The sequence below is a fragment of the Melospiza georgiana genome, chromosome 27 (genome assembly GCF_028018845.1).
Source record: "Melospiza georgiana isolate bMelGeo1 chromosome 27, bMelGeo1.pri, whole genome shotgun sequence".
NCBI classification, from domain to species: Eukaryota; Metazoa; Chordata; class Aves; order Passeriformes; family Passerellidae; genus Melospiza; species Melospiza georgiana.
Window position 1 is genome coordinate 3280238 of NC_080456.1, and position 27846 is coordinate 3308083.

General features: G+C 51.0%; 2 protein-coding genes across 6 annotated transcripts in view; one reads left to right on the top strand and one right to left on the bottom strand.

The window, feature by feature from the left end:
* The first annotated feature begins 5789 nt into the window (after nt 1–5789).
* Nucleotides 5790–16567, top strand: SCN3B (sodium voltage-gated channel beta subunit 3). 2 transcript variants are annotated; one of them, XM_058041233.1, is made up of 6 exons: nt 5790–6018; nt 7422–7585; nt 9506–9731; nt 11910–12048; nt 13119–13215; nt 14202–16567. In XM_058041233.1, exons 1-5 carry the CDS (start codon nt 5964–5966, stop codon nt 13180–13182), a joined length of 648 nt encoding a protein of 215 aa, XP_057897216.1. In that variant the 5' UTR covers nt 5790–5963; the 3' UTR covers nt 13183–13215; nt 14202–16567. The 2 variants fall into 2 exon arrangements, with proteins under 2 accessions (XP_057897216.1, XP_057897215.1); XM_058041232.1 differs by having other exon boundaries at nt 5791–6018; nt 14262–16567.
* Nucleotides 16568–18248: 1681 nt separating this feature from the next.
* GRAMD1B (GRAM domain containing 1B) overlaps nt 18249–27846 on the bottom strand; it is a 126500-nt gene continuing 116902 nt past the window's right edge. For all 4 annotated transcript variants that reach the window (XM_058041228.1, XM_058041231.1, XM_058041229.1 and 1 more), the window contains 3 exons: nt 26188–26295; nt 24201–24318; nt 18249–23096 (listed from right to left, as the gene is read on the bottom strand). In XM_058041228.1, coding sequence (XP_057897211.1) covers nt 23007–23096; nt 24201–24318; nt 26188–26295 — 316 coding nt within the window. In that variant the 3' untranslated portion in view covers nt 18249–23006. The remainder of the gene's footprint in view (nt 23097–24200; nt 24319–26187; nt 26296–27846) is intronic.

The window sequence follows — 27846 nt, forward strand, 5'->3', positions numbered from 1 at the left end:
AGGTGCCTGCTTGGACATTGAAGCGCCAGCAAGGAATCTCCTTTGGAAAATTGGTGTTTTGGGGAAAGAAAATGAAATTTTACAGATTCAAAGCTTTCAGCAGCTTTGAGTATGACCAGGGAGATGTTCTTCACTGGCACAAAACAAAAGACCTTTCAATTCTGTTGTATTTAAGCTGGAAAACTGTTTCCTCCTTCCTCCTCCTTTCTCCTCCTTCCTCCTCCTTCTCTTGTCCATTTATTACAAATGTGTTTGTTGTTTTAGGTGAAAGAGGCTGACTGTATGCTTACGAGAAGGACAAAGCTGGGAACCCCCAGATGGAGGGTGCAAAACACAGCCAAAATCCCCAAAAGTTTCTGTTTCACAATGGGGAACTTGATTGTGCGAAGCAATCAAATGGACATTAGGCCAAAAATCTCCATTGCAGAGTCTCCTGGTGCTTTAAGGGATGTGAGGACGATTTATGTCCATGTTTGCTGACAGCTGGGAGCAGATTCAGCTTTATTTCCTTTATTCATGTTCAAGGAAAAAGCAGCAGCCAAGGTAAGGGAGCAACAATTGCTGAACAAGCTTTCCTCCACAAAAAACACAACCCTCACCCAGAGCTGAAATAATTGATGCACTTGTGTGTTTTACAAGCAGTGAGAATCCCCAAATTAAAAGAGCAGATGGCAATGAATACGCGTGGCAACCTGACACACTAATGGGTTCCATCCAGGGCTGAGGAGAGGCCTAAAAGCAAACCTGAAAGTGCCACCTCATTAGGCTGGGATGGCTGGAGCAGCACACACAAAGCCTTCCCTCTGTGCCTGATTTTCTTGGCATCCACTCCCAGAAATCGATGCCCAAAAGCACCTGGAGCCACACCAGGACTTTGAATTTCCAGGACGTATACAGTCACACCCCTCTAAATATAGCCTGGGTTAAAGGTCTGGGGTGGGGGTAAAAAAAAATAAATTGTTGATTGAATTGCTGACCACAACGTGCCAGGAAGGGGCAGGAATGTGCTCTGTGGTTGTGGACACAGAAAGGGGAATTTTCAGCCTTTAGAATGTGGCTGCTGCTCCAAGGAATCCCTGACCCTGCCAGGCCCCCGTGCATGTGCAGCTCTGCCTGGGTGAGGCTGCTCCTTGTTTCAGAAAGCATTTCCCTGGCTCTGGAAGGCTGGGAATGCTCTGGGAATGCCTGGGAGTGCTCTGGGAATGCTCTCAGACAGGGCAGGCTGAAATCCTGCCCCTCTGGCTCTGAGTCCTTCTGGAATAGCAGCCCCAGAGCCAAGGATAAATAGAGGAGGCTGAGGAGGGGAGGATGGCACAGGAGCTGTGACCTGTGGGAGAGCAGTAAATCAAGCACAAGCTCGATCTGTGTCTCACAGAGAGAGGTCCTGCAGGGTGTGTGTGACAGAAATCACAGATTTGCTCGGGATGGAGCAGAGCTTTGGGGAATTGTGGGGGTGTTCACACTCTGTTACACTCCACGGGGAGGTAGATGGGCAAAAAAATCTCCAAAAAAACCAGTACAATGCTGCTTTTTTTCCTGCCTCTGCCAAGGTTGGGAATCGAAGTGTTGGAAATGGAATTTCATGTTCAGACTGAGATGTTTATTATTTCTTTTCTATATCACAGGCTTACAAGTCCTGAATTCTACAGCATTCTCCCAACAAGCTGCAAAATGGCTCTCTATCTTTCTCTACAAGGCTTTTTAAGGCCAAACTATCCAATTAAGAAATGGCACCCAAATTATTTCCCCTTTTAACCCAAAGCTCTCAGCATCCAGGGCTCCAATGAACAACACAAATGCAGGTGTGATTTTTGTGTGGAGAGCAGGTTGAGCAGCAGAGGCACTCTGGGGACCTGCAAATAAAGGCATTAATGAGGATCTAATGGGAAGGGGCTGGGTGCACCTGGAAACTGCAGATCAATCCTCAGCATCAGCTGGGGATGAAGGCACAGAGGTGCGTGAAGAGCAAAGCTGGAGCTGCCTCCAGTTTGGAACATTCAGAGGATCCAGGTGCCGGCAGGAACACGGGGAGCTCATTTTAAACCTCGAGTGTGAACAGAGAAAACTGAATGAGCCTTTCTAACCCCCCCCAGGCACCCTGGGGAAGGAACAGAGAGAGAGAGAGCAGCCCTGCCTTGCTGGGATTTGTGCAGCACGGATGTTGGAGCGCGTGGGAAGGGCGCCTACATCCATTACATCCACCATCTCTAAACTGGCACTCGTTATCCTGCAGGCTCCTCTGCACAGCCCTGCTCTTCCATCCTGGCTGGGTGAGGAGCACCAAGGAGCTCCTTCTTCCCCAGTTTGAGCCTCGGGGGTGGCAGGGCTGGCTGTGGGAGCCCTGCAGGGCTCTGGGAGCAGCTGCCGCCGTGCTGGCTCTGCTGTGTGCCCCAGGCTGGTGTGCTGGGGATGGCAGAGCAGCCCAGACACGCAGGGCTCGTTCCCACTGCCCTGTCCCAGCCCCAGGGACCGCGACAGTGAGGGATTAGTGGGGGCAGGGTGCTGGAATTATTTTTATCTCCTCGCCTTGTTGTGCCTGTGCACAAGTGCCAGCCTTTTCAGCCTTTTTCTTTTTTTTTTTTCTCTCTTTTTTTTTTTTTTTTTCTCCTGTGAAGCATTAACTGGGTGGGTTGCCATAGCAACCCCTGCATGATAAGTTGGGCTGCTTCTTGCAGAGATTCCTCCCTCAACAGTCGAGATTTCTCTTTCTCTGAGCGTTGCATCCCCTTATCCGTGTCCCCTAGAGTGGCAGTGCCCTCTGTGGTGCCCCAAGGGCCACCCCTGACCCCCAGGGATGGAGACAGGGCAGGAGGGAGCAGCTTGTGCATCATCCTGGTGTGGGAGAGGTTTGGGAGGATCTCTGCTCTCCATCCCTTGTGCAGGGCTCAAAATTGAAACAGCTTTGAGTGTGAAATCCTGATTATTTACAAGTTTTCCTGAAGAGGGCAGGGAGGTGTTTGCTGCTTGTCCCAAGCAGGCACAGGGTGGCACTGGAGTGGTTCCAGATTGTAGCAAGAGTGAAATGATCTTATCCTTTCATTCAGACAGAACCCAGAGAGGTTTGCTTTGAACACAAAACCAGCACAGCTTGTGGCAGGTTAAGAATCTGGGTGGATTTAGTGCAAATCACCTTGGGTCTTGTCTGTGGTAGGTTTGAGGTGAAGAATAAACTTCTCCAGAGCTGGGGAAGAGGGTGTGACCTCCCTGACCTGTGACTTTTCATTTCAAAATCCACCCAAACCCAAGGCCAGTTTCACCAGAGGTTTTCCCCACCTCAGGGCCCCGTTTCCCTCCTTTAAACAGCAGCTACAAGGCTGGTCTGGGATGGAGTCATTGAGGTTGGTACATGAGTGATTCTGAGGGAAAGCTCATGACTTTTTCAGGATGTTTGTTTGCCAATGTCATTGGATTGTTTGGCAGGCAGGCTCTGGGGTTAGAGGAGCAAAGGTTTCTGCTTCTACCTGAGGAGCAGCAGGGGCTGGGGGTCAGTCAGAGGCTCTGACTGAGTCAGTGTGGTCGAGCTGCTGCTTCCTCTTAATCCTCTTGGCCCCTGAGTCTCCTCGCTGGCAGGATTGTCTGTAATAGATGTAATTGGAGCGGCAGCAGCACAAACAGTGCAGCCCTGCTGATCCCTGCTCTGCGTCCTGCCAGGGCACCTGGTGCCTGGGAATAGCTCTGATTTCCATGGAGCTCTGTGGAGCAGGTGGCTGCCAGAGGACAGGCAGAGCCAGGGATGTTCTCCAGCAGCTCCTGGGGCTATAAAAAACCCGTCCCCATCACTCATCTGCTGTGCATGGCATGGATTGTTCCAGAAGGGGTAGGAGCAAATCCTTGTGGCTCAACCTGCCCTTCCCTTTGTGCTGTTGTGGTGATAACAGGGGGCAATGGGACAAAAGAAATGGCTCGGTGTCCTTCATGCAGCTCTGGGTATCACGTTTGCTGTGATGCCTTAAAATCAGATTTTAAGGTTAAAATCAGATTTTAAGGTTTCTGTATCCATGATGGATGATTTCTAAGGGGGGGATGGAACGCTGGCATCAGCACCCTGCGAGCTGTAGGTCTCCCTGGCCACACCTCGTTACATTAAATAGATTTATTTTCTTCTGCTGGGCTGCTGGAAGAGTGCACAGGAGCCCAAAGAAGCCTGTGAGCATCAGGGACGGTGAGAACAACCTGACAGCCAGCATGTGGCTTTGGCCGGTCCCTGCTGGGATACCTCAGGCTGCAAAGATTTGGGGAATCCCATCGGGGGTGGGCTGGAGCAGGGCACAGCAGCCTGTGCAGGCAGCAGGAGCAGCAGGAGCAGCAGGAGGGTGTCCCTGGCTGGGAATGGCTCAGAGCAGCCACTGGAGCCTCTCTCTGGGCAGGGTGACGTGCAGGCAGCTGCTCTGCGTGGCCGCTGGCAGCTGATGAATGCAGCCTGCTGACACAAACACAATTAGGTGATGTCTAGGAAAAGCCTTGGCTCTGTTCTGTGCCTGCTCCGCTCCAGCAGTGCAGGGAGCTGATCTCACGTGTGTGCCCCGCACCAGAGGGGTGTGCCCAGCTGAGAGCCCCAGCACAGCTGGAGCTGATGTTTCTGCTGCCTGCAAACACCTCTGGGTGGCTCTGGCCACCTGCACGCTGAGTTTTGGCACCGCCAGCCACTCCTGTGCCGTCCTCAGGTTTAACTCAATCAATTGTGCTGTGTGTGGAGCTGCAGGTGCTTTAAAAGGAGCACGTGCAACAAAAGCTTCATTTCCTCCTCTCTGCCCACTGTGACCTTCAAAGCTGGAGCAGCCCTCCAGGGCACGGTGGCCCTTGTCCAAGGAGAGAAAGCCCAGCCTGCTGCAGGCATTAAATTCCCTGGAATCAGGCAGGAACATGAGGCAAGAGGATTTCCCAGTATTTCCAACTGTGACCTTCAGAGCTGTGCAAATGTTAGTATTAAACTTATTAGCAGCAGAGGCCTTTCTGTGACCCCGCAGGGACAACTCCCCCCATTCCCCCCCGCCCCTTGGCTTTTTTTGGAGGCAGGACAGTGATGCTGATCTGTAGAGACAGGACAAGGAGCGAGGGGTACAAATGGAAAGAGGGGAAATTCAGATTTTGGGAAGAAATGCTTTGCTGTGACACGGTGACAGGGCATCCAGGGAGGTCGTGGACGTGCTCCAAGGTTGGATGTGGCTTGGTGGGAGTTGTCCCCACACATGGCAGGGGGTGGGACTGAGCTTTGAGCTCCATTCCAAAGCCTTAACGCTCCGTGCTGATGTGATATCCTCTGTGCGATGCCTCCAGCCGAGCTGGGCGCTGCGACCACCGGAGCCCGGGGCTGCTTGCGCTGAGCCGGGAGGGGCCGGGGGAGGCGGCCGCGCATGTGCCGGCCGTGCCCCCCGCCCGGGCTGCTCCAGCGTCCTCGGCATCCTCCCAGGCATCCTCCTAAGCATCCTCCCAGGCATCCTCCCCGCCGGGCGCTGCGCTCCGCAGCCCGCGCAACAAAAGCGCCGCGGCCGCGCCCCGCGGAGCCGCTCCCGGCGCGGGGCACCTGCTGCTGCTGCTGCTGCTGCTGCTGCTGCTGCTGCTGCTGCTGGTGATGATGATGATGATGATGATCCAACGCTGCTGCTGATCCAGCGCTGCTCCCGCTCCGCTCCGCCCGCGCCCTGCGCAGCGCCGGCCGCGCCCGCGGAGCCGCGGAGCTGTCCGGGCTCGGGCTCCGTGCAAGCTCCGGGCTCGGGCTCTGTTCAGGCTCCGGGCCAGGGCTCGGGCTCTGTCCGTGGTGCTGCCGCCCCCGCGGCCGAGCGCAGCCCCCGGACCGCGCCCGCCCGGCCGCTCCCCGCCCGGCATCCTGTTGCTCCGGGAGCGCGGCGAGCGGGGGAAGAGCATCCGAGAGCATCAGAGAACATCCGAGAGCATCTAAGAGCATCCAAGAGCATCTGAGAGGACCCTACCGAGGAGCCTGAGCGCCGGCCCCGCGCCGAACAATGGCTGCGCTGCCGCGGCTGCTCTGCGCGGCCGCGCTCGCCCTGCTGCTCTGGGGTAGGTGCTGCCGCTCCCTCTCCCACCCAGCGCCGCTGGAAAGAAGGGAGGATGCTCGCTCCCAGCCTGCCCTCCGAGCGCGGCTTTTGTTGTCGGGAGAAGGGGATTAGGCTCGTGCGGAGTTGCTGTGGGTGTGAGGGAGTGAAAACACCTCCGTGTCGAGCACAAAGCATGTGCTGGTCCCTCGCTGCTTGCTGTCTGTCCGGGGTTTGCAGCGCGATTTGACATCGGGTTGCCTCGGGGAGGGCGTGCAGCCCATTAAGAGGTGCTTTAGTGCCGTTTCCCGTGCAGTCTGTGTAAACTGGAGTTAATCAATCGATTGCAGTCGCAGTTTGATTCCTGCCGCGAGAAGGGGTTGGGTGGTTTTGCCACATTCGATGTGCGTGTGCCTCCAGCCCTGTGTGTGGGTGCCTGTCTGTGTGCACAGATCTCGTTTCTCAGAGCAAAGCAGGATCCAGGAGCTTTTCCTTATTTCTCCCTGGAAGCTGCTGCTGTGCGTGGAGCTGGTAGTACGGGGGAATTGGAACCAGGCTGCTTCCAGGAATAGTCCCGGGATAGATAATATGCTGCTTGAGAGAGTGGGTTAATGGTGCCTCAGAGGCTGGGGAGGAGGGAGCAGCCAGCAAAGTCAGCGTCTGGGCTCTGGAGACAGCCTTGGACAGACAGAGCCCGGGATTGTTTAGCCCGGGGGACAAATGTCAGCAGGGATTTGCTCGGAGATGCGGTGCTGAAACGATCCCTTCCTGCTCCAGCGTGTGGCTTCACATGCAACCATTTCTGTCCTCTTTGCAAGAGCAGCACTCGAGAGTTGCCAGCCTTAGCACAGCTCTGATTGGAAGCGTTTTGAGCAGGAATGAATGCCTGGGAAATCAATAACTCCTCCTGCTGCCAAATTCACTCCTGTCCAAGCCCCTTGGTTCCCAGTGGTGCCCATGAACAGGAAGGGTGCTGGACCCTCCCAGTTTGGCTGAATTAAAGCCTCCAGACCTCCCAACTTAGCACAAAGAGCGAGCTGTTCCTCCACTCTGGAATTCTGGGCTCCCCCTCATCCCAGACTGTAATTGCTGCTCTAACAGGGGCATGCCCAGCATGCATGGGAGGCAATGAACAATGCCTTTAAAGTGGCATTAATTACCAGGGAAAGATGAAAGTTGTGGCAAAGCAGATGCTGGAGAGGTGAATCTGTCTGAAGTGATCACCCTCTGTTAATTATTATGAATTATTGATATCTCAGGAGAAGGAAGCTTGGTAAAATTTAACATTTGAAACTTAATCTGTTATCAGACAGCGCTAGCAATAAATCAAGCCATTTTCCATTAGGGACATTAATGCCAAGATGTGAATAACTGATGCTTCTCTAATTCTGTCCTGACGCCTCTTTCTCTGCTGCTCCTCTCCCCCAGCTGGATTTTGCTCCTCGGTGTGTGTGGAAGTCCCATCTGAGACTGAGGCTGTCCAAGGCACGGACATGAAGCTGCTCTGCATCTCCTGCATGAAGAGGGAAGAGGTGACAGCCAGCACGGTGGTGGAATGGTACTACAGGCCCAACGGGGGGAAGGATGAGCCTGTATGTGTGACTGGAGTGCTTTCTCTTTCTTTCCTTGCTTATCCCATTTCCACACCTGGGCACAGCACAAACTCCTGGCAGGAAAAGCTGCAATCAGTTGTTGAGGTCAAATATTTGGGTTGTAGATTAATCAGTGCCCATTCCCTCAATACCTCAAGCCCAGTACCTGAGGATGTCAAATATGACTGACCCTTGGCACCCTTGTCTGAATCTGTTCTGAATCTCAAAGCTGTTTTCTTGGAGGTGAAGTTAATTAAAATAAATCTGCAGGGCAGGATTTACTTATTTTTCGCCTCAGAGAAAGCAGTGTTATCCCAACTGTGGGAGGATCTCCGGGAGCTGCTTTGGATCCCTGTCAGGAAAAGGTAAAATTGATTTTCAGAGTGAATCAAAATGGAAATTGGACAGATGAGAAGCAGCTGGAATTCAAGAGAGAATGGTGAAATGGAGAACTAGATAAAGGCTGAGTGCACATTTCTTTCTAGCTATTTTATCTGAGTCTGAAGCATTAAATCAGTGGCTGTGGTTGAGCAGGATGACAATATTCTCCTTCTGTCTGAGAACTAAAGGGACCAGGCTAAGGAATGAGGTGGGAATTCACTCCCAGTGCCCCAGGGGATCCATTTGCCAGTGGCAACCCAAAGAACACCAACCACAGGTCATGGTGGGACTGTGGTCAGCCAGAATGTCACACTGCCACATCGGTCCTGCAGCACTTCCATTTCAGCTGGATACCCCAGGACTTCCCAAAAAGAGCTGCTGGTGTTCGCTGTGGGTGCTCTGTGGCTCTTTCCTCAGGGGATCTGACATGCAGTGACTCTCAGACACATTGCTGGGCATGAAGAATCCCAGTGTTCTGTCCCATTGCTGATTTTTTTTGTCCATGTGCATCTGTGTTTTGCTGTGACTTCGTTTTTCTCCCTCTCTGATGGGGATATTGAATTCCTGATCACTCGTTTTCCTGTCTTTTGTAAAGTCACCTGATACTTTGAGGCAAAGGATGATGGAATATGAATAGCTGCTGTTACCAAGGGAGCTCAGAACATCCCTGAGTGTAGCTGGAGGGGGATGCTGCCCCTGGCTTGTGGTGTGATGCTGTCCAAGGCAGAGATTAACCAGCAGAGCCCTTTATTTCCTTACAGATCTATCTATATTTATATATGTATATATTCCTCACAGATCTATCTATCTATCTATCTATCTATCTATCTATCTATCTATCTATCTATCTATCTATCTTCCTCACAGATCTATATATCTCTTTATATTTATTCCCTCATAGATTTTGAGGAATATATACATATATTTATATGTATATATTCCTCATAGATCTATATATCTCTTTATATTTATTTCCTCACAGATCTATCTATCTATCTATCTATCTATCTATCTATCTATCTATCTATCTATTCCTCACATACATATATATAATATATAATATATAATATATAATATATAATATATAATATATAATATATAATATATAATATATAATATATAATATATAATATATAATATATAATATATAATATATAATATAAAATATATAATATAAAATATATAATATAAAATATATAATATATTATATATTATATATATAACATATATATTATATATAATATATATTTTATATATTATATATATTATATACATTATATACATTATATATATATTATATATATTCCTCAAACATCTATATATCCATTTAAATTCCTTTCCTCACAGATATGTATATATATATTCCTCACATATCTATATATCAATTTATTTCCTATTTCCTCATAGATCTATCTATATTTATATATATATATTCCTCACAGATCTATAAATCCGTTTATTCCCTCATAGATCTATCTATATTTATCTATCTATGTTCCTCACATATCTATATGTCCCTTTATGTTTATTCCCTCACAGATCTACGAGTACAGGAAAACCAACCACGAGTTCCCGAGCCGCTTCAGCGGGCGGATCCAGTGGAACGGCAGCAAAGACATGCAGGACGTGTCCATCACCGTGGTGAACGTCACCCTCAACGACTCGGGCATCTACACCTGCAACATCACCCGCGAGTTCGAGTTCGAGATCCACCGGCCGCTCTTCCAGAGCTCCAGGGTCATCCACCTCACTGTGGTGGAGGAGGGTAGGAGGCTGTTTTGTGCTCTTACTGACCAAGGTGATCCACCTCGCCGTGGTGGGAGTGGGTAGGAGGGTGTTTTGTGCTGTCTCTGGTCAGGGTCATCCACCTCACCATGGTGGAGGAGAGTAGGAGGGTGTTTTGGGCAGTCTTGGTCAGTGTGACCCACCTCACCATGGTGCAGGAGGGTAGGAAGGTGTTTTGTGCTCTTACTGACCAAGGTGATCCACCTCACTGTGGTGCAGGAGAGTGTTTTGTGCTCTTACTGGTCAGGGTGATCCCCCTCACCGTGGTGGAAGTGGGTAGGAAGGTGTTTTGTGCTGTCCCTGGTCAGGATGATCTACTCACCATGGTGGAGAAGGGTAAGAGGCTGTTTTGTGCAGTCACTGACCAAGGTGATCCACCTCACCGTGGTGTAGGAGGGTGTTTTGTGCTTTTACGGACCAAGGTGATCCACCTAACCATGGTGGAAGAGAGTAGGAAGCGGTTTTGTGCTCTTACTGACCAAGGTGATCCACCTCACCGTGGTGGAGGAGGGTAGGAGGCTGTTTTGTGTTGTTCCTGGTCAGGGTGATCCACCTCACCGTGGTGGAGAAGGATAGGAGGGTGTTTTATGTTTTGTTCTCCCCTGGCCAAGATGATCTATTGGAATAATTACCAATATTGTAGACAGGGCGTGCCTGAGCTTGTCTGGCCCTGCTGCTGAACCAAACAGCGGCACTGCGGTGTTTCACCCCACAGACACTTTTGGCTGTGGGATGTGTGGTGTTTCACCCCACAGACACTTTGGGCCGTCTGGGTGTGTGGTGTTTCACCCCACAGACACTTTGGGCTGGCTGGGTGTGTGGTGTTTCACCCCACAGACACTTTGGGCTGGCTGGGTGTGTGGTGTTTCACCCCACAGACACTTTGGGCTGTGGGTGTGTGGTGTTTCACCCCACAGACACTTTTGGCTGGCTGGGTGCTGCAGCTGGGCCCATGGGGACAAGTCCAGGCCTGCAGGAGCTCTGGTGGTGCTGGGATGGAGCTGCCCCCCATAACAGGGGCTGCTCCTCAGGTTTCCCTCTGTGGAGAAGCTTTGAGGGGATGGTGAAGGAAAGGAGTCGGTTCTGATGGAGGGTTTGGATGCAGAGCTTTATTCTGGCCCACAGGCCTTTGAATGCAGCACCAGCTCCAACAGAACTCCCTGAACCGTGTGGTTGCTGTTCCCGTCCAGGATGACCCACCTCACCATGGTGGATGAGGGTAGGAGGGTGTTTTGTGCTCTCAGTGGCCAGGATGACCCACCTCACCGTGGTGGATGAGGGTAGGAGTGTGTTTCGTGTTGTCACTGGCCGTGGGTGTTGTCACCATGGTGGATAGAGTTTGTCACTGCGCCGCAGGAGAGGACTCTGAGTTTGGCATTGACAAACGCAGCTCAGGAGGAAAAACCTGTGCCTTGTTTGCTGGCTGGAGGCTGTTTGTGGGCACAGGCTGGTTGTGTGTGAGCGTCAGAAGGCACGGTGGGCCTGGCACAGTGGGCACAGCTGGGCACAGCTGAGCAGGCTCCAGCAGAGGTTTCCAGCTCCTCTGATGGCAGCTCTGGATGTTACAGCGATGCCTTTCCCAGGGAGCTGCAGCGATTCCTTGCTGCCGCCCCCTCCCTCCTGGAACAGCAACTGGCTCTCCATTTTGATGCCAGTCTCCTCCTTCTCCTCCTTCCCTCTGTGGTGCTCCTGAGTCTCTCTGCTCCTCTGGGTGTTGCTGGGTTCAGTGCTGCATGTTACAGACAGTACAGGGGCTTCTGCTGCTCTCTCCAGAGAGGGCCGGGAGCTTTCAGCCCTTTTGTCTGCCCTTTCCCCTCCCTTTCCCCCTGAAGCACCTCGGTGCTTTGATCCTTTACAAATCACTGGTGGCACAACAGAGCCGAGTAACACCAGTGAGGAACAGAGCGTGAGGATGAGATAGGTGAGCAATCCCTGAGGATGAGATAGGTGAGCAATCCCTGAGGATGTGGGGGTGGCACAGGCAGGGCTGTGCATGTTGGATCCCTCTGCCATCCCTGCCTCTTGCAGGTCCCTCCCTTTTGCCCCCTCACAGCACCTGGAGATTCTGGCAAGGAGGGTCAGGAAGGATGGCAGAAAGGTGGGAAATGTCCATGGAACTGCATGGCAATGATCAGGGGTTATTTCATTTTATTCACAGCTGGAGAAGACTTCACCTCTGTCATCTCAGAAATCATGATGTATATTCTGCTGGTGTTCCTCACGCTGTGGCTGCTGATTGAGATGATCTATTGCTACAGGAAGGTGTCCAAGGCAGAGGAGGCTGCCCAGGAAAACGCGTAAGTGTGGAACCCCTGGAGGTGAGATCAGCTCTGCAGGAGCTCCTCACACGTCCCAGAGCTCTCAGATGTGCATAGACCGGTGCTAGCACAGGACAATCAGATCTAAAATTGGTGATTTTTTCTTCCTGATGAATGAATAAATTGTGTAATACTAATTCCTTCTGCCTCACCTCCTCTACTGTAAAACTCCAAGGAGCTGGTTCTGTACCAGCAGGAACCTGGGCCTGTAGTGTGTCCACAACATGGGACAGGCCCTGTGTAGTTTGCCAGAAATCCTCAATAAGGTCTGTGGCAATATGACATGAAATGAATGACACTTGCACTCTGAGATGTCCAAGGCAAAACAGGGGATAGTTTATTTGCAACTATAGAATTTTTGCAACTATAGAACTATATTTATAGAATTCCAAAAGTGACCATGGATTAGAGGATGAAATTGCCACCTCTCCAACCTCACTGGTCAAACCAGCAATCAATTCTCTCCTCCTCCAGAAAAGAATGCAAAGCAATCATTTACATAAAAAGTGCGTGAGAAACTCCATTACAAAAATGTAAACATCAGAAGGCTTAGAAGAACTTTAGAAGAACAGGGCAACAAAGGTCAAAGGAGTGAGTAGTGATTCAAACATGCTGGAAGGCTGCAGGAAGATGAACTTTGCTGTGCCATGGGCTGGTTGGTGTTTGCTCTGCCCAAAGCCCTTGCAGTGTTTAGGAGCACCAGCACTGTGCCCCTTGCACCACACACCTGGCAGGGAGTGAGCACTATTCCAGGTTTGGGCCATGTGGAGATGCTCTCCTGGAAGGTCTGGTTTCATCCTGGCCCATTCCCATCTTTCCACACACTTGGCTGGGATTGGAGCACTCTTTGTACCAAGGAAGGCAGGCTGTGTAGGATTTTGGAGCAGGGAAGACTCAGTGTTTGCTCCTGCCTGTGCCCAGGAGTTTCCCTCTGTGAGCATCCACAGGTGATGTTGTTACCTCAGAGATGCTTCCAGGCACTCAGCAAAGGTGAGTTTACCCAAGCTGGCCTTTACACTGTGTGCTTTCCTCCTTCCCCCCACCTACAGGACAGACTACCTTGCAATTCCATCGGAAAACAAGGAGAACTGTGCTGTGCCTGTGGAGGAGTAGCAGAGGGGAGGCAGCGCAGTGAGCGGCACCAAGGTGGGTCATGGACAAGCGGTCACTCCCTGTGTCTGTCCACCCCTCAGCTTCCTTGTGGTGGGGCTGGAGGCTCCTGGAGCGTGGCTGTGCTCCCCTGGAGCCTCCCCAGAAACCTCAGAAGCCACACAGGTGTCTTTAGGTGTGCTTGTATTGCTTGAAACCCAAACCAGCACAGGCCACGATGTATTTATGCCTCCTTTATCTTTTGCTGTGGAGTTGGGAATCTTCACTTCACTTTCCCCTGCACAAGGGCAGCTGTAAGGGCTCTGTCTCCAAAGAAAACACGTGCTAGGAAGGAATTTTGTTGGGATCTTTAGCTGGTCAGAGTGACCCTGAGAAAAGCTCGAAAGTCTCTTTTCCCAGCCTGGTGCTTGAAGAAGGAGTCAGGGCTCTTCAGTTCTCGGTCTCAGAGTTGTTTATTGTTCCTTATCTATAAAAAACTTTCTCCTGCCCTGCCGAGGTCCATCCAGCAGGACAGTTCCAGGTACTCTGCCTGCCCCCAGGGCAGTGTTATGTCTTTATGCTAAAAACTACCTGTACAATGTTTACAATCACTTCCCAATACCTATCACCTATGTTAGACAGTGAGCTTCTTCTCTAAACCAATCCAAAAGTGCCACCATCACAGCAGAAGATGGAGGCCAAGAAGAAGAAGGAGAAAGGCTGGACACACCCAGATTCCTTCATCTTGCCTCCTGAACTCCATACCAAAAACCCCAAAAAATCAATTTTTCACCCATGATAACTTCACTAATATTCTATCTAAATTGTTGTGGCTTGCTGATCTTCCTACAACGTTGGTAATTTGCTCCATGAGTCATAATCAAGCCCACGGGAGCATTTTGGGCTCTGTGCCGGGGTCTCTGAGCCCCCTGGCAGGGTCTGGGCTGCTCAGGACAGCCAGAGGGATGTCCTGGGTCCTGACAGAATTTGTGTGCTACAGATTAAAATCTGGATCTTTTACCCTCTCGTTCGCCTCCGGTCAGCTCCTGTGCTAACTCCACCCTCACCCCTGTGAGCTCCAAGAGGAATTGTCTCCCTTGCAGGGGCTCTGAAGGCAGAAGGACCACGCCACACCAGCCAGCTTTGAGGGGAGCTCTGCGCTGTCAAAGGAGGAGCAGGGGGAAGTGTAAATTCTCTCCCATTTGGACTCTGTACAGCCTTGACTTTGGTCCTGTGACCCACCTGAGCTGCCAGCCCACTGCTGAAGGACTCCTCTGTGGAAGCATGCTGAGCAAATGGGCGTGGGCAGCACGGCTCCTCCCCGACTCTCAGTCCCCCCATCACCTCAATGGCTTTGTAAATGTCACCTGTCACTCCTTAGCTGCTCTCACCACCACCTTTATTTGCTAAATGTGCTACTTCTCCACTGCAGAGGTTAAGGGTATGTACGGCACGCTGCTCTGAGCTGCAGGAGTGTGAACAAGGATCTCTTAGGGGGTTATTCCACCACACACTGTGGCCCAAGCGGTTTTCTTGGTGTTAAAACAGGGAGAATTTAATGAATTAATGGAGTCACTCTGAATTTAGAATTTAGGCTGTCCATGCACAAGCAGAGTAGGGTGAGGACTGTAACGCACTAAACTTGGAAATGTATAATAGGGAGAACAGGTCTCTGTCATGTTCACACTTTGGAGGAAATTGAGAATACAGAGCACGAAGTATTCCTGCTTTGGGAAGCAGGATGGTGTAAATATAAGAAACCCCTGTGTCCCTGTCATTTATCAAAGTGTCAAAGCCCTCATTCCACCTGCCCGGCACAGCAGGAGGAACCTGACACACCTGGCAAGGCAGCAGGACAAGGTACTGATCCACCTTTTCCCGGGAAACCCCAAAAAGGAAGGCAGCCCCATGCTGGTAGGCAGGAGAAATAAATAGGATGCAAAGCCCTCACAGCTGAGTAAAATGGTTGTAGTTTTGTAACTGTGATGGTTCTCTGGTGCTGTAGCAGCACCGTCTAGAGGGATAGACAGAAAACAGCGACTTTTCCCACTAATCCTAATTCCCTCTTGAGGTAATTAATCACCAGTATAAATAGTCTGGATTAATCCTAAATGATCTTCTGGTGCCCAGGCATCACCCTGCAAATTCCATCTTTCCTATGTAAACTTACCTTTTCTGAGGGTTAAGCAGAATAAAAATTGTTTTCTGCCCTTCAGTGCAGCTCAGTCGAGCTCAACAGCTGGGATTGGAAGGGAGGAAAAGGCAGAACCATTGGCCAGGGTGGAATGGTGCTGTAAAACCAGGTGGGGAAGGTTTGGGTTTGTTGCATGGCAGAGCTGTGACATCCCTGCTGCAGTGGAGCCTGTGCTGCTTTGTTGACAACCGAGTTGACAAATTCTGCTCCATTTGTGAAGTGGCTCCAAGTGCTCGTGACTCCAGGCATGCTCCCCACCCACCCACGGGATCCCCTCTGCTTTGCCCTGCTGCTTTTTATGTGCTGGCTAAAAATCACAGGAGTTACCCCATTTGTAAGGCAGGCTCGGGCCAATTTCCAACTGGAACTTGTTCAAAACCCTTTTATTAGAGTGGGTGTCAACTTTAGCCAACTACTCCAGTGCAATCTTGGTAGTAGGATTGCTCCCAAACCCGGAGCCAAGCCTGGCAAGGGGAGCACATTTTTTAGATGAAGCACAATCACAGCCTGGGCACCAGTTCCAAAATCCTGATATCCAAAAGGAACATCCAAAAGGGATATCCAAAAAGGACATCCAAAAGGAACACCCAAAAGGGATATCCAAAAAGGACATCCAAAAGGAACACCCAAAAGGGATATCCAGGAATATTCAGCTAGATGCCATCTTTTTCCCTATCCCAGTTTGCCTGGCAGAACCCTGAACTCAACAGAGGAGGGACTGAGTTGTAACTCTGGGGTTTCCAGCACTGCCCATGGCTCTGAGCCCATTTTAGGTGAATTTCAGGACACAACTCCAGCTCTGCTCCTCAGTCCCTGTGAGCCACAGACAACCCTCTGGTGTCATACTGTTAAATCAAAGCAGGAGTGAACCCAAGAACTTCTTGAGAGCTACCTCAGGTGGTAAAGAAGGGCCGTCCCTTTGTCCTGCACCTCCCTGAGTCCCACAGGCATCTTCTGGATGCTTTTTTTTTGGACAAATCTTTCACTTTTCCAGTTCCTGCAGACAGAGGTGACATTGCCACGTGGTGTTCCAAGCAGGAGGAAACGGGGTGCAAAGTTCTGCGCAAGAATCTCGCAGGGAAAAAGGAATAATAATTTTAAAATTGGTGATTCTTCAAGACCTGGAAGAGATGGTCCTGACAAAGACTTTGTGTGTGATGGAATGAGCAAGGAGACTCTGGAACAGGCAGGACAATAAAAAGAACCAAGAGCCACGCTGGTTGTTGGATAGATTTTTTAATTGATACCGTACTTCCATGGTACTAACTACTTACACAGAGTTTGGCTGCAGAGCCTGTACAATTCCTACATTCCAGCATGTTCCAGTATCGCTTTGAACCGCGGGTTGGTTTTTGTTTTCGTTTCTTTTTATGGTTTTTTTTTTTTGTTTTTGTTTTGCGCACAGCGCAAAGTTTCTGACAGTCGGGACAAGTCCTAAAACAAACCCACAGTCCTTCCCCCACCCACCCCAGAGTCACCTCAGCCAGCAGCCCCCTGCTTCTGGAGGGCATTCCAGCAGGGATGCAGTGCCTGTGGTGGTTGTAGGAGCTGCTCCTGTGCTGTGCTGAGGAGAGCAGAGCCTCGTTCATCATCCCAGGAACTACAGGAGCAGGGTGGGAGGACAAAACCCAGGTGGGGGGAACAAAACCCAGGTAGGGAGAACAAAACCCAGGAGGGGAGAACGCGCCCCAGGGTTTTAGCAGCTTTCTCCAGCCCTGGAGCACTGGTGGGAGATGAAATCCCACAGGAATGGTGACGTCCCAGGCTGCCCCTGGGAGGTTGTGGTGCTGCCACTGCTCTGCTGCTCTTCCCTCCCTCCACATCCAGCCCAGAGCCAGGTTGGTGCCTCCATCCCTGCTCTCCCAGGGCCATTTCCCAGGAGGTGGGGATGTGGAGATGGGGATGGCGTGCATGGCACGGGCTCCACCTCCCTGCTGGATGGAGCTGTATCAGCTGCTCCCCCAAATCCCAATTCCACTGGGCAGCTCCACATCGGGGTTCATTCCCTACCTACTCTCAGGGTTTGGGGTCAGGGAAGGTGGCCTTGAACGTTAGCAATGGAATTGGCCTAAATGAGTGAGGTAACAGAAACGGCCAGAGGAGGAACCTCCCCGAGCCATGTGCAAATATAACTCCTTCAGCAGAAGGAAGTCCTTTTCCCTACTGAAAAAAAAATAATTAAAATAAAATAAAATAAAACACATTCACTTGAAGAGCATACAGACTGCAGGAGGGGAAGGCAGGCAGGGACAGCACCAGGTCAGACCATCTATGACACAGGTAATGATTGTCCAGCAGCAGAGGTGGGAGGGGACAGGGAGAAGCCAGAGCAAGCACTGCAAAACGTGTGGGAGAGGAGGAGGGCATGGCATGCCATGGATCCATGCTAAGAGAAGCCCATGCTGGCTGCCAAGATCAGGGAATGGCCTCGATCACAGTCACCCAAGACACGAGAGTGTTTGGCCAGTGTGCACATGTGGGAAAAGAGAGGATTTATGGCACAGAGAGACTCGTGCTGGAGAGACTGCAGAGCACAGAGATCACAGCGTGTCTGGTGGGGAACAGACTGAAAATCAGCACAGGAGCCACCCTGCCAGTGTTCTGTGAGCCACAGTGCTCAGAGAGCACAGGAACCACTCTGGCAGTGTTCTGTGAGCCACTGTGATTCTGTGAATCACCCTGGCACAGGTGTTCTGTGAGCCACAGAGCTCAGGGAGCACAGGAATCACCCTGGTACAGATGTTCTGTGAGCCACAGAACATATCCAGTGGGGAACAGACTGAAAATCAGCACAGGAGCCACCCTGGCACAGATGTTTTGTGAGCTCAGAGAGCACAGGAACCACTCTGGCAGTGTTCTGTGAACTCAGAGAGCACAGGAACCACCCTGGTACAGCATTCAGTGAGCCACAGAGCTCCAACCATGTCCAGTGGAGAACAGGCTGAAAATCAGCACAGGAACCACCCTGCCATAGGTGTTTTGTGAGCCACAGAGATCAAAGCATGTCCAGTGGAGAAATGGCTGGAAAATCAGCACAGGAATCACCCTGGTACAAGTGTTGTGTGAGCCACAGAAACCAGAGAACACAGGAGCTACCCTGGCACAGGTGCCCTGTGAGCCACAGAGCTCCAACCATGTCCAGTGGGGGAATAGACAGAAAATCAGCACAGGAACCACCCTGGCACAGGTGCCCTGTGAGCCATTTCCCTCAGGAGCTTTTGTCCCAGAGTCTCTGTACTGAGCTGTGTTTTAAGCAAGCCCCTGCCAGGTATTTTAAGTGGTGCTGAGGCTGAAAGGACAAATCCAGAGCCCAGGGGGCTGTGCCATGGGCTGTGTCGGTGAGATCCGTGGGCAGAGCCCCTTGGAGCTGAGCAGGCAGTGCACAAAGCACTCATCTGCCAAGAGCTGGGGGTGGCAGCAGCTGCCTGGGCACACAGGACAGAGCTGCCCCCCTGAGCCAGGCACTGCTGCTTTCAACAGTGATTTTAAGATTGATTTTCTGTGGAATGTGGAAGCAGACAGTTCCAGCTGTACATCAGGAGTTTGTTTCTGTGCTCCCGGGGAGAACAGCTGCTGCAGCACACCAGAGCAAACACCAAAGGTCTCCAGTACCCTGAGGCAAAGCGTCTCCAGCCACTTGCTGGAGAAGAAATTTCCACCTTGTTTCATAAAGGTAAGAACAGACTCTTATGTCACTGCCAGGACAGTGCTGAGGAGCCAAGGAGGCTGAAAATCTGTCCTTATCTACACCCAGGTGAGCTGCTGAAGCTGTCTGATAAGGACAAGGATTAGCATTCCAGGATTAGCATTCCTAGAGGGGAATACATGCCCTGTTATCTCAGCGGCAGCTTTGTGCCTTCAGGGCTCCAAACCCAGCAAAGCCTTGTGCTCTGAGACCTTTCCTCTGCCAGCCCAGGGTCACACAGCACTGGAGACATTTCCTGCGCCTAAAGTTTCTGGTTTAGAACTATCCAGCAGCCAGAGGTGTAAATGCAGCCTCTGTGTCACACGGGCAGCTCAGGGGACAGCAAAGGCTTGTGTCTCTCCTCTCCTCTCCCAAAGGACTCCAGCGAGGCAGGGAGGGCTCAGACACAAGCCAGGATCAGTCAGTTTGAGCTCACAGCACAGTTTGGTGACTGAGGAGTGCCTGGAGTGCAGAGCACCCAAAACCTCATTATCCTGTCAACCCGCAGCAACTCCTTCCACTGCAAATGCCTCTCTGCCTTTTATTTTCCCATACTCACTCTCTGCCCCTGCCTTGGGCAGCTCCACCTGGAATCACCTGGTGTTTGGTCCCTCAGAGGCTGCACAGGCAGAAACCTCTGGTATCCGCTCAGGAAATGCCTGGTTGCACTGATCCAGGGCTCAAATCCAGCTGCCAGAGCTCTAAGATAAGCTGAGATAAGGTGTGTATTTATCAGGGGTGAGGCTGTGCCAAGGTTTGTGTCACAAACTGGTGGATCAGAGCCTCCTTCTCCCCCTTCTCCCAACAGGAAGAATCTTCCTTAGCAGGAATTAGGCTACAAGCTGTTGGCATTGCTTGTGATGCTTGGCTGGGGAAATGCCTTTTGAAAAATGAAAATAATTTAAAAATTCCCTGTTTTGGTGGTTGTTCAGCTCCTGCAAATCAAACCGAAAGCATCTTCCTTAGCAGGAATTAGCCTACAAGCTGTTGGCATTGCTTGTGCATGCCTGGCTGGGGAAATGCCTTTTAAAAAATGAAAATAATTTAAAAATTCCCTGTTTTGGTGGTTGTTCAGCTCCTGCAAACCAAACCCAACAGCTGTGCAGGTGGAAGGGTCAGGCTGGGAGGGGAAATGCACCTGGAAAGAATGCAGGGGGGTTTGTGGTGGGTGAGCAGGGGGAGAAGCCAAACCCTGCCTGGTGTGAGAGCTGGGGCAGCAGCACCCTCTGTAACATCACCCAGGCCTCTCACTCCTAGAAAGTGTCACTGATCCCTCCAGGAAACGGAATCCAGAATTGGCTCCAGCAGGAATGGACCTGGGAGTTAATGTCAGCTGGGACTGCTCAGGGGCAGCTGATTCCTGTCCCAGCTCTCCAGAGGAACTGAAAACTCCAAGGTTTTCTCTAAACCCTCACCCTCAGTGCTTTAAGACCTTGCTTTTCCCCTTTTATCACTACTGTGAGAGACTAAGAGGCAAAACAAGATTGTGAATCCCATCCAACTCCAAGGCGGCCAAGTGGGAAAAAGAAATAACTGGAAAAAAACTAAAATCCCTAAAGCCCCAAAGAGAAACCTCCCTCAGTGTGAAGGGCAGGTTCTGCTTGGTGCCCTTGTGCTCCCACTGAAGGATTTCACATTGCTGAGTGCCAGGATAGGTGACAAACAATTTTAAAAAAAAACATTTTAATGTGCAAGTAGGACAAATATCAGTGTTGGGATTGCTACAGCTGCCTGGCCTGATTAACAGAGCTTTAAACAGTGATTTTAAACAGTGATTTTAAACAGTGATTTTAATTAGTTCTGTCTCTGGGGCCCAGCCTGAGGGGTCATCCTGAGCCTGCAGTGGAAATCTGCACAGGAGGAAGGATTTAGGGTGAGAAAAAGGATTCCTTGCCTCCCTAACAGAGAGAATGTGAGCAGCAAACACTGATCAGCAGCATCTATCTCTGATTTCTCTGTCTCCAGGTGGAGGAGACCCCCCATTCCAGGTTCCCCTTTCAGTGTGCTCTCTCCTGGATCCCAGGGCTTCCTCTGTGCCTCCTGCTTGGGGCTTGGAATTCAATTCCAGCAGAGGGAAATCGCAGCAGCAGGGGGATCCTGTGTGCTTGGTAATTGTGGGAGTGGGGAAAGGGGAAAGGGGGACTCTGGGGCAGTCTGGCAAGTCACAGTGGGGAAAGTGAGCCCCAGGAATCCCTCCCCAGGCCCTAGCACCTCAATTCCATGGTACAGCAGCCATTTCAGCAGCCTCCCTGGGAGAGAAGCCAGAGAGCAGTACAGTAGTCAGCAGCATTAAATTAAATAAATAGTCATAAATAGCCATTACTGTCTGGTTTTCCCCAGCTGGAGCTTGCTGTCACAATGTCTGAAATGTCCTTTTGATGGGCTGGCTCCATCCATGCTCCTGCACATGGGATCTGGTGTGGGGCATGGGGAGGAATCAGCAGGTTACTCCTGCATCCATTGGGAAGGGGGAGCTTGGAGGGTTTTCCTCAGGCTGCACTGAGGATATTCTGTGCTACAGAAGGGTGTGAGACCAATTATTCATCCTGGAGGAGTCACACCTGCACCATCTCCACACTGGGGATGTGCAGCTGCCTCCCTCCTGCCACTCAGAAGGTGGAAAAATCACATTCCCCTCATCCACTTGGCTGGGGAAGAGGCCAAATGCTTTACGAAACCCTCCAAGAAGCAGCCTCACCCCCACTGCAGTCCCTGTGGAGTTTGTGCATTGCACACACAGCCAAGCTGCCCCTCTTCCCCACCTGGCTGCTAATGGAGTCTGGAATTCTCCCCCAGAAGAGCACAAAATGAACATTTGGCTGGCTTCGAGTGCAGCTCCAGCACCTGGCTGCCCTCCAGGGCTGGTGTGTGTGCCTCACAGCCAGCTCTGCCCTGCCACCCTCTGATGGACCCTTTTTCCTGCCCTCCCTTGCTCCCTGTGGCCCTTCCTGACCTCTCCTGGGTTTTTGGAAGCCTTGTTGCTCCACAGATGCAGCCACATAAATGTGCACAGTGATGGCTGTTGCTGCATAGATACAATTATGTGAATTTATCCCAGGCAAGGAAAGGAAGCTGTTGTTTTTTCCCCCTTTTTTCCAGATTTAACAAGATTTAACAAGACAAGGGCTGGGTGAACAAACAGGAGAGAGATTTGCTGAGCTGGGTGGTGGGAGTGTGTGCAAATCCATCCTAATTTTGGTTTTGTGTTTAAATCTGGGTGGTGATTCCAGCGCCGATGCAGACCTGCAGCACAGGGGTGGCAGAGCACAGGTAAAGGGGACACTGTCACACTGTCACACTCACCTGGGGGGCAGGAGCAGCACAGGGGGGTTGTGGAAGGGATTGCAGCTCTGTGCTCTGCTCTCTGAGCCAGCCTGACAGCAAATTCCAAAATCCTGCCGGGGGGATCTGCCCTCCAGAGAGCCACAGCAGCTCCCCATGCTCTCCAAAGCAGCTTTGCCAGCACTGGCAGCAGTGCCAACCCTGTGTGCCAGCAGGTGAGGGGGTGACAGTGTCCCCTTGGGGGACAGCAGAGCAAAGCAGGGAGCTCCATGCACAGGGAGGGGATGGGGGGCACTCACACTGATGCTTCCCTTTGAGACAACAGAAACAGAACAGACAGACAGACAGACAGACAGCAATATTACAGAGGAGCAGTGCACGGGCTCAGGGAGCAGAGCTGGGCACTGCCCTAAGCACACCCCAGTGCTGGGAGAGCACAGCCCTCCCTCACACACACACCCCACACTCCCAGAGCCCCTCCAGTTCAGCCAGTGTTGGAGGTCACTCCTTCCCCTCTTTAGGCTTTTTTTTTTTCTTGGTTTTTTTTCTTTTTTTGTTTTTCTCTTAAAATCTGTATATAATATATATATTTATATCTGTATATATATATATATATTTATATATATATTTATATATCCTATTTACACATATTGCACACCGTCCTCTGGCCTCCTGCATTCCTGCCTGTCAATGGAAACGTTTCCTTTTCTCCTCTGGATCTGACCCGAAGTCCCTGGACCCGATTCCATTCTGGAGGTTTATTAGAGAATCCTTCATCTGCAAAAGAAGAGATTTCTCCACTGTGGTGCCACCCTGGAGGAGACAACTCCTTGTTTTCCTTTTTTTTTCCTTTTTTTCCAAGTATTGATACCATAATTGTGATTTTGAGAGTGGGAGTCAGGCCCATTTAAAACCCCAAACTGAGGGGAGAGAATCAGGGGCTGGAACTGAGAATATGGAGCACCATTTTCCAGAAGGGGTGAGCAGAACTAAGAGGTTAAGAATAAACTCCTGTGTGACCACCAAGACAGTGCTGAGGAGCCAAAGAGGCTCAAATTTGTCCTTATCTACATCCAGGTGAGCTGCTGGAACTGTCTGATAAGGACATGGATCAGCATTCCCTAAATTCTCTCTCAGGGGAAAGCAGCTCAGATTTAGGGACTTGTGAGGGAACAGCTCTCATTTCTGGCCTGTGTTTTCAGCAGCCCTGTGTGCTTTTTAGGGAGCACACCCTGATATTCCTGGGCTTATGAGGAAGCAGCTCTCAGCAGCCCTGTGTGCTTTTTAGGAAGCAAACCCTGAAATTCCTGGATTTATAACAAAGCTGCTCTCAGCAGCCCTGTATGCTTTTTAGGGAAGACACCCAAAAATTTCCAGAATTATGAGGGAGCAGCTCTCATTTCTGGCTGTGTTTTCAGCAGCCCTGTGTGTTTTTTAGGGATCATACCCTGAAATTCCTGGATTTATAAGGAAGATGCTCTCAGCAGCCCTGTGTGCTTTTTAGGGAGCACACCCTGAAATTCCTGGACTCACGCTATGAAATTTTTGTCCCCTTCCTCCCTGAAAGCTGCATGCAAATACAGGGTTCAGCTCAAACCAGTTTGTTCTCCAAACTGGGATGACAGATTAGATACCAGAAGTGCCCACGTGAGGTTTTTGGCCCTGTAGGGTTCTCACCCTGGTGTGCATGGACCTCTCTGATGGGACAGAGCAGCCCCTGACAGCCCTGTGGCACCCACCAGCAGCAGGAGATGGGTCTAAAGGAGCTGGCACACCTGAGGGGCTGTGGGGGAAGCAGGAGGTGCTGAAGGATGGCGAGCAGCACTGGGAGGACACAGGGACACCCTGGGCACAGCCCTGCCTGCAGCTGGGCAGTCTCACCTGGTCCAGGAGCATCACGGAGGATTTGATGATCTCGCGCCATTTCTGCAGCTCGGAGTCGTGGTACTTCTGCTGGGACTCCAGCAACTGGGCCCACTCTGTCTGAGACTGGGGTAACCTGCCACAGAAACACAGGCAAGGCTCAGAAAATCACACTTTGTACAGAGATTTGTCTTTCACACAATCACAGAATCACCAGGTTGGAAGAGACCTTCAAGATCATCGAGTCCAACCCAGCCCCAACCCCTCAACTAAACCCTGGCACCCAGTGCCACATCCAGGCTTGTTTTATACTTTTGAATTTATCTTTTTTGGTTTTATCTTTCTCTGTTGCTCTTGATGCTTTTTAGACTACTACAATGTAAGTACAGAATTTACACCCAGGGATGGGGACTCCACCACCTCCCCGGGCAGAACATTCCAGAACTTTATCACCCTTTTTATAAAAAACTTTTTCCTGATATCCAGCCTGTATTTCCCTTGGTGCAGCTCGAGGCTGTGTGCTCTGGTTGTGTCAGTGCTGCTGCAGACAGAGCCCAGCCCCAGCTGAGCACAGGCACCTTTCAGGAGCTGTGAGAGTGATGGGGGCAGCCCTGAGTCTCCTTTTCTCCAGGCTGAGCACCCCCAGCTCCCTCAGGGGTTCCTCACAGGGTTTGTGTTCCCAGCCCCTCTGGATGTGCAGGTATAGATATAACATATAGATATGGATATATAAGATAACTTGAATGCAGCTCTTCCATCAGTCTCAAATTTATCTACCAGACAACATCACTGTCCAGCTCCTCCTGGGTCCATTCAGGGCTTGCAGAGGGACAATGAACTCAAAGTGTGACCCAATACAGCCCTTGCACATCTCACTGTGCAACCAGGATGTAATACTATTAAATACCTAAATACTAATACTAATACTTAAATACTAATAAATACTAAACTACTGTAGTAGTCTAAAAATCACCAAGAGCACCAGAGAAAGATAAAATCAAAAAAGATAAAATCAAAAGCATCTATAAAGTATCTGTGTGGAAATAGCAGGGTTGCTATGGGGAAGATAGTAATTCCCTTTCCTAAGGAGGAGAAATGGCACAAATAGGGCAAGAAATTCCAACACGGGAAAATGCACATGGTGGGAATGCACACAGGGGAAATGCACATGGTGGGAATGCACACAGGGGAAATGCACATGGTGGGAATGCACACAGGGGAATGCACACAGGGAAATGCACACAGGGGAAATGCACATGGTGGGAATGCACACAGGGGAAATGCACACAGGGGGAATGCACACAGGGGGAATGCACACAGGGGGAATGCACACAGGGGAAATGCACACAGGGATGGAAATGCACACAGGGGGAATGCACACAGGGGAAATGCACACAGGGGAAATGCACACAGGGGAAATGCACACAGGGATGGAAATGCACACAGGGGAAATGCACACAGGGGAAATGCACACGGGGAATGCACACAGGGGGAATGCACACAGGGGGAATGCACACAGGGGGAATGCACACAGGGGGAAATGCACACAGGGGAAATGCACACAGGGGAAATGCACACAGGGATGGAAATGCACACAGGGATGGAAATGCACACAGGGGAAATGCACACAGGGGAATGCACATGGTGGGAATGCACACGGGGAAATGCACACAGGGGAAATGCACACAGGGAAATGCACACAGGGGGAATGCACACAGGGAAATGCACACAGGGGGAATTGCACACAGGGGAATGCACGCAGGGGAAATTGCACACAGGGAAATGCACACAGGGATGGGAATGCACACAGGGGGAATGCACACAGGGGAATGCACACAGGGGGAAATGCACACAGGGGAATGCACACAGGGGAATGCACACGGGGGGAAAGCACACTTCAGCTTCACCTGTTTCGCACAAAAGTGAGAGCCCAGAGCTCTGGTGTGACAGCAAAGCCTCTGACACCCCCAAACCCCAAGGGGAGCCCCAGCAGGGGTGGCTGTACCTCTCCTGCAGCCTCAGGCCCTGCCACGCCGTCAGCGTCTGCGTGGTGTACTCCAACATCCAGAGCTTGTAGAACAGCATCATGTTGAGAATGACCAGCAGCACCAGACTGCAAAAAAAGCAAGGAAAAAGGCACTTCAGGAGCATCTCACAGCCCACTGCCTGCCAGGAGCACCTGGGACAGACACCCAGCCCTGAGGAAGGTGTCTGAGCTCAGTCCATGCTGTGGGTGGGGATTTAATCTGAGTGAGCAGCCCAAACTTCACCTTGTGGAAGAAATGTGTGAGCCAGGAGGACAGACAGACAGACAGAACAGGCTGGGTGAGTGGATGTGCTGAATGCAGAGAAAGGGAGGGAGATGGGAGAGTAAAGAGGTAAAAAAAGAGAGAGACAGTACCTGAAACAGATCCTAATGGGAGCAGGGAAGAGAAAAGACGGAGCAGCTGCAGGTTAGAAACAGAGAGACACAAACTGGGCTGGGAGGGGGAGGCTCAGACAGCGCAGGGGGAAGGAGCAGAGGGGAGAGAAGGAAGGACAGACAGGGATCCGTGAGCCTGCACTGGCTGGTGAAGCTCCCTCAGCACAGCTGAGCTCCTGGGGACAGCAGGTGGCTGTGCAGGCACTGACACACTCACAGTGCTCACATCCAGCATTCCCAGTGAGGCACTGACACACTCACAGTGCTCACATCCAGCATTCCTCATTGCAGTGAGGCACTGACACACGCACAGTGCTCACATCCAGCATTCCCCATCCTCAGTGAGGCACTGACACACTCACACTGCTCACATCCAGCATTCCTCATTGCAGTGAGGCACTGACACACGCACAGTGCTCACATCCAGCATTCCCCATCCTCAGTGAGGCACTGACACACTCACAGTGCTCACATCCAGCATTCCCCATCCTCAGTACGGCACTGACACACTCACACTGCTCACATCCAGCCTTCCCCATCCTCAGTACGGCACTGACACACTCACACTGCTCACATCCAGCCTTCCCCATCCTCAGTGAGGCACTGGCACACTCACAGTGCTCACATCCAGCATTCCCCATTGCAGTGAGGCACTGACACACTCACAGTGCTCACATCCAGCATTCCCCATTGCAGTGAGGCACTGACACACTCACAGTGCTCACATCCAGCCTTCCCCATCCTCAGTGAGGCACTGACACACTCACAGTGCTCACATCCAGCCTTCCCCATCCCCAGAGCAGGCACTGACACTCACAGTGCTCACATCCAGCCTTCCTCACTCCCAGTGAGGCACTGGCACACACGTAGTTTTCACATCCTCCCTTCCCCATTCCTAGTGCAGGCACTGACACACACACAGTGCTCACATCCAGCATTCCCCATTCCACTGACACGCACACACTGTCCCCATCACATTTTCTGAAAAATCCCTTTGCCAAGATTTTTCTCCTGAGAAGAAAAAGCTTTCTTTTAGTTTTGTTTAAGGCATTTTTGATATAAGATATATTTTATAAATATAATATTTTAAAATATAATATTTTATATCCCAGTCAGGCACTGACACACACACAGTGCCCATATCCAGCCTTCCCAGAGCAGGCACTGACACACACACACACACAGTCGAAAATCCCTTTGCCAGGACTTTTCTCCTGAGAAGGAAAAGCTTTCTTTTAATTT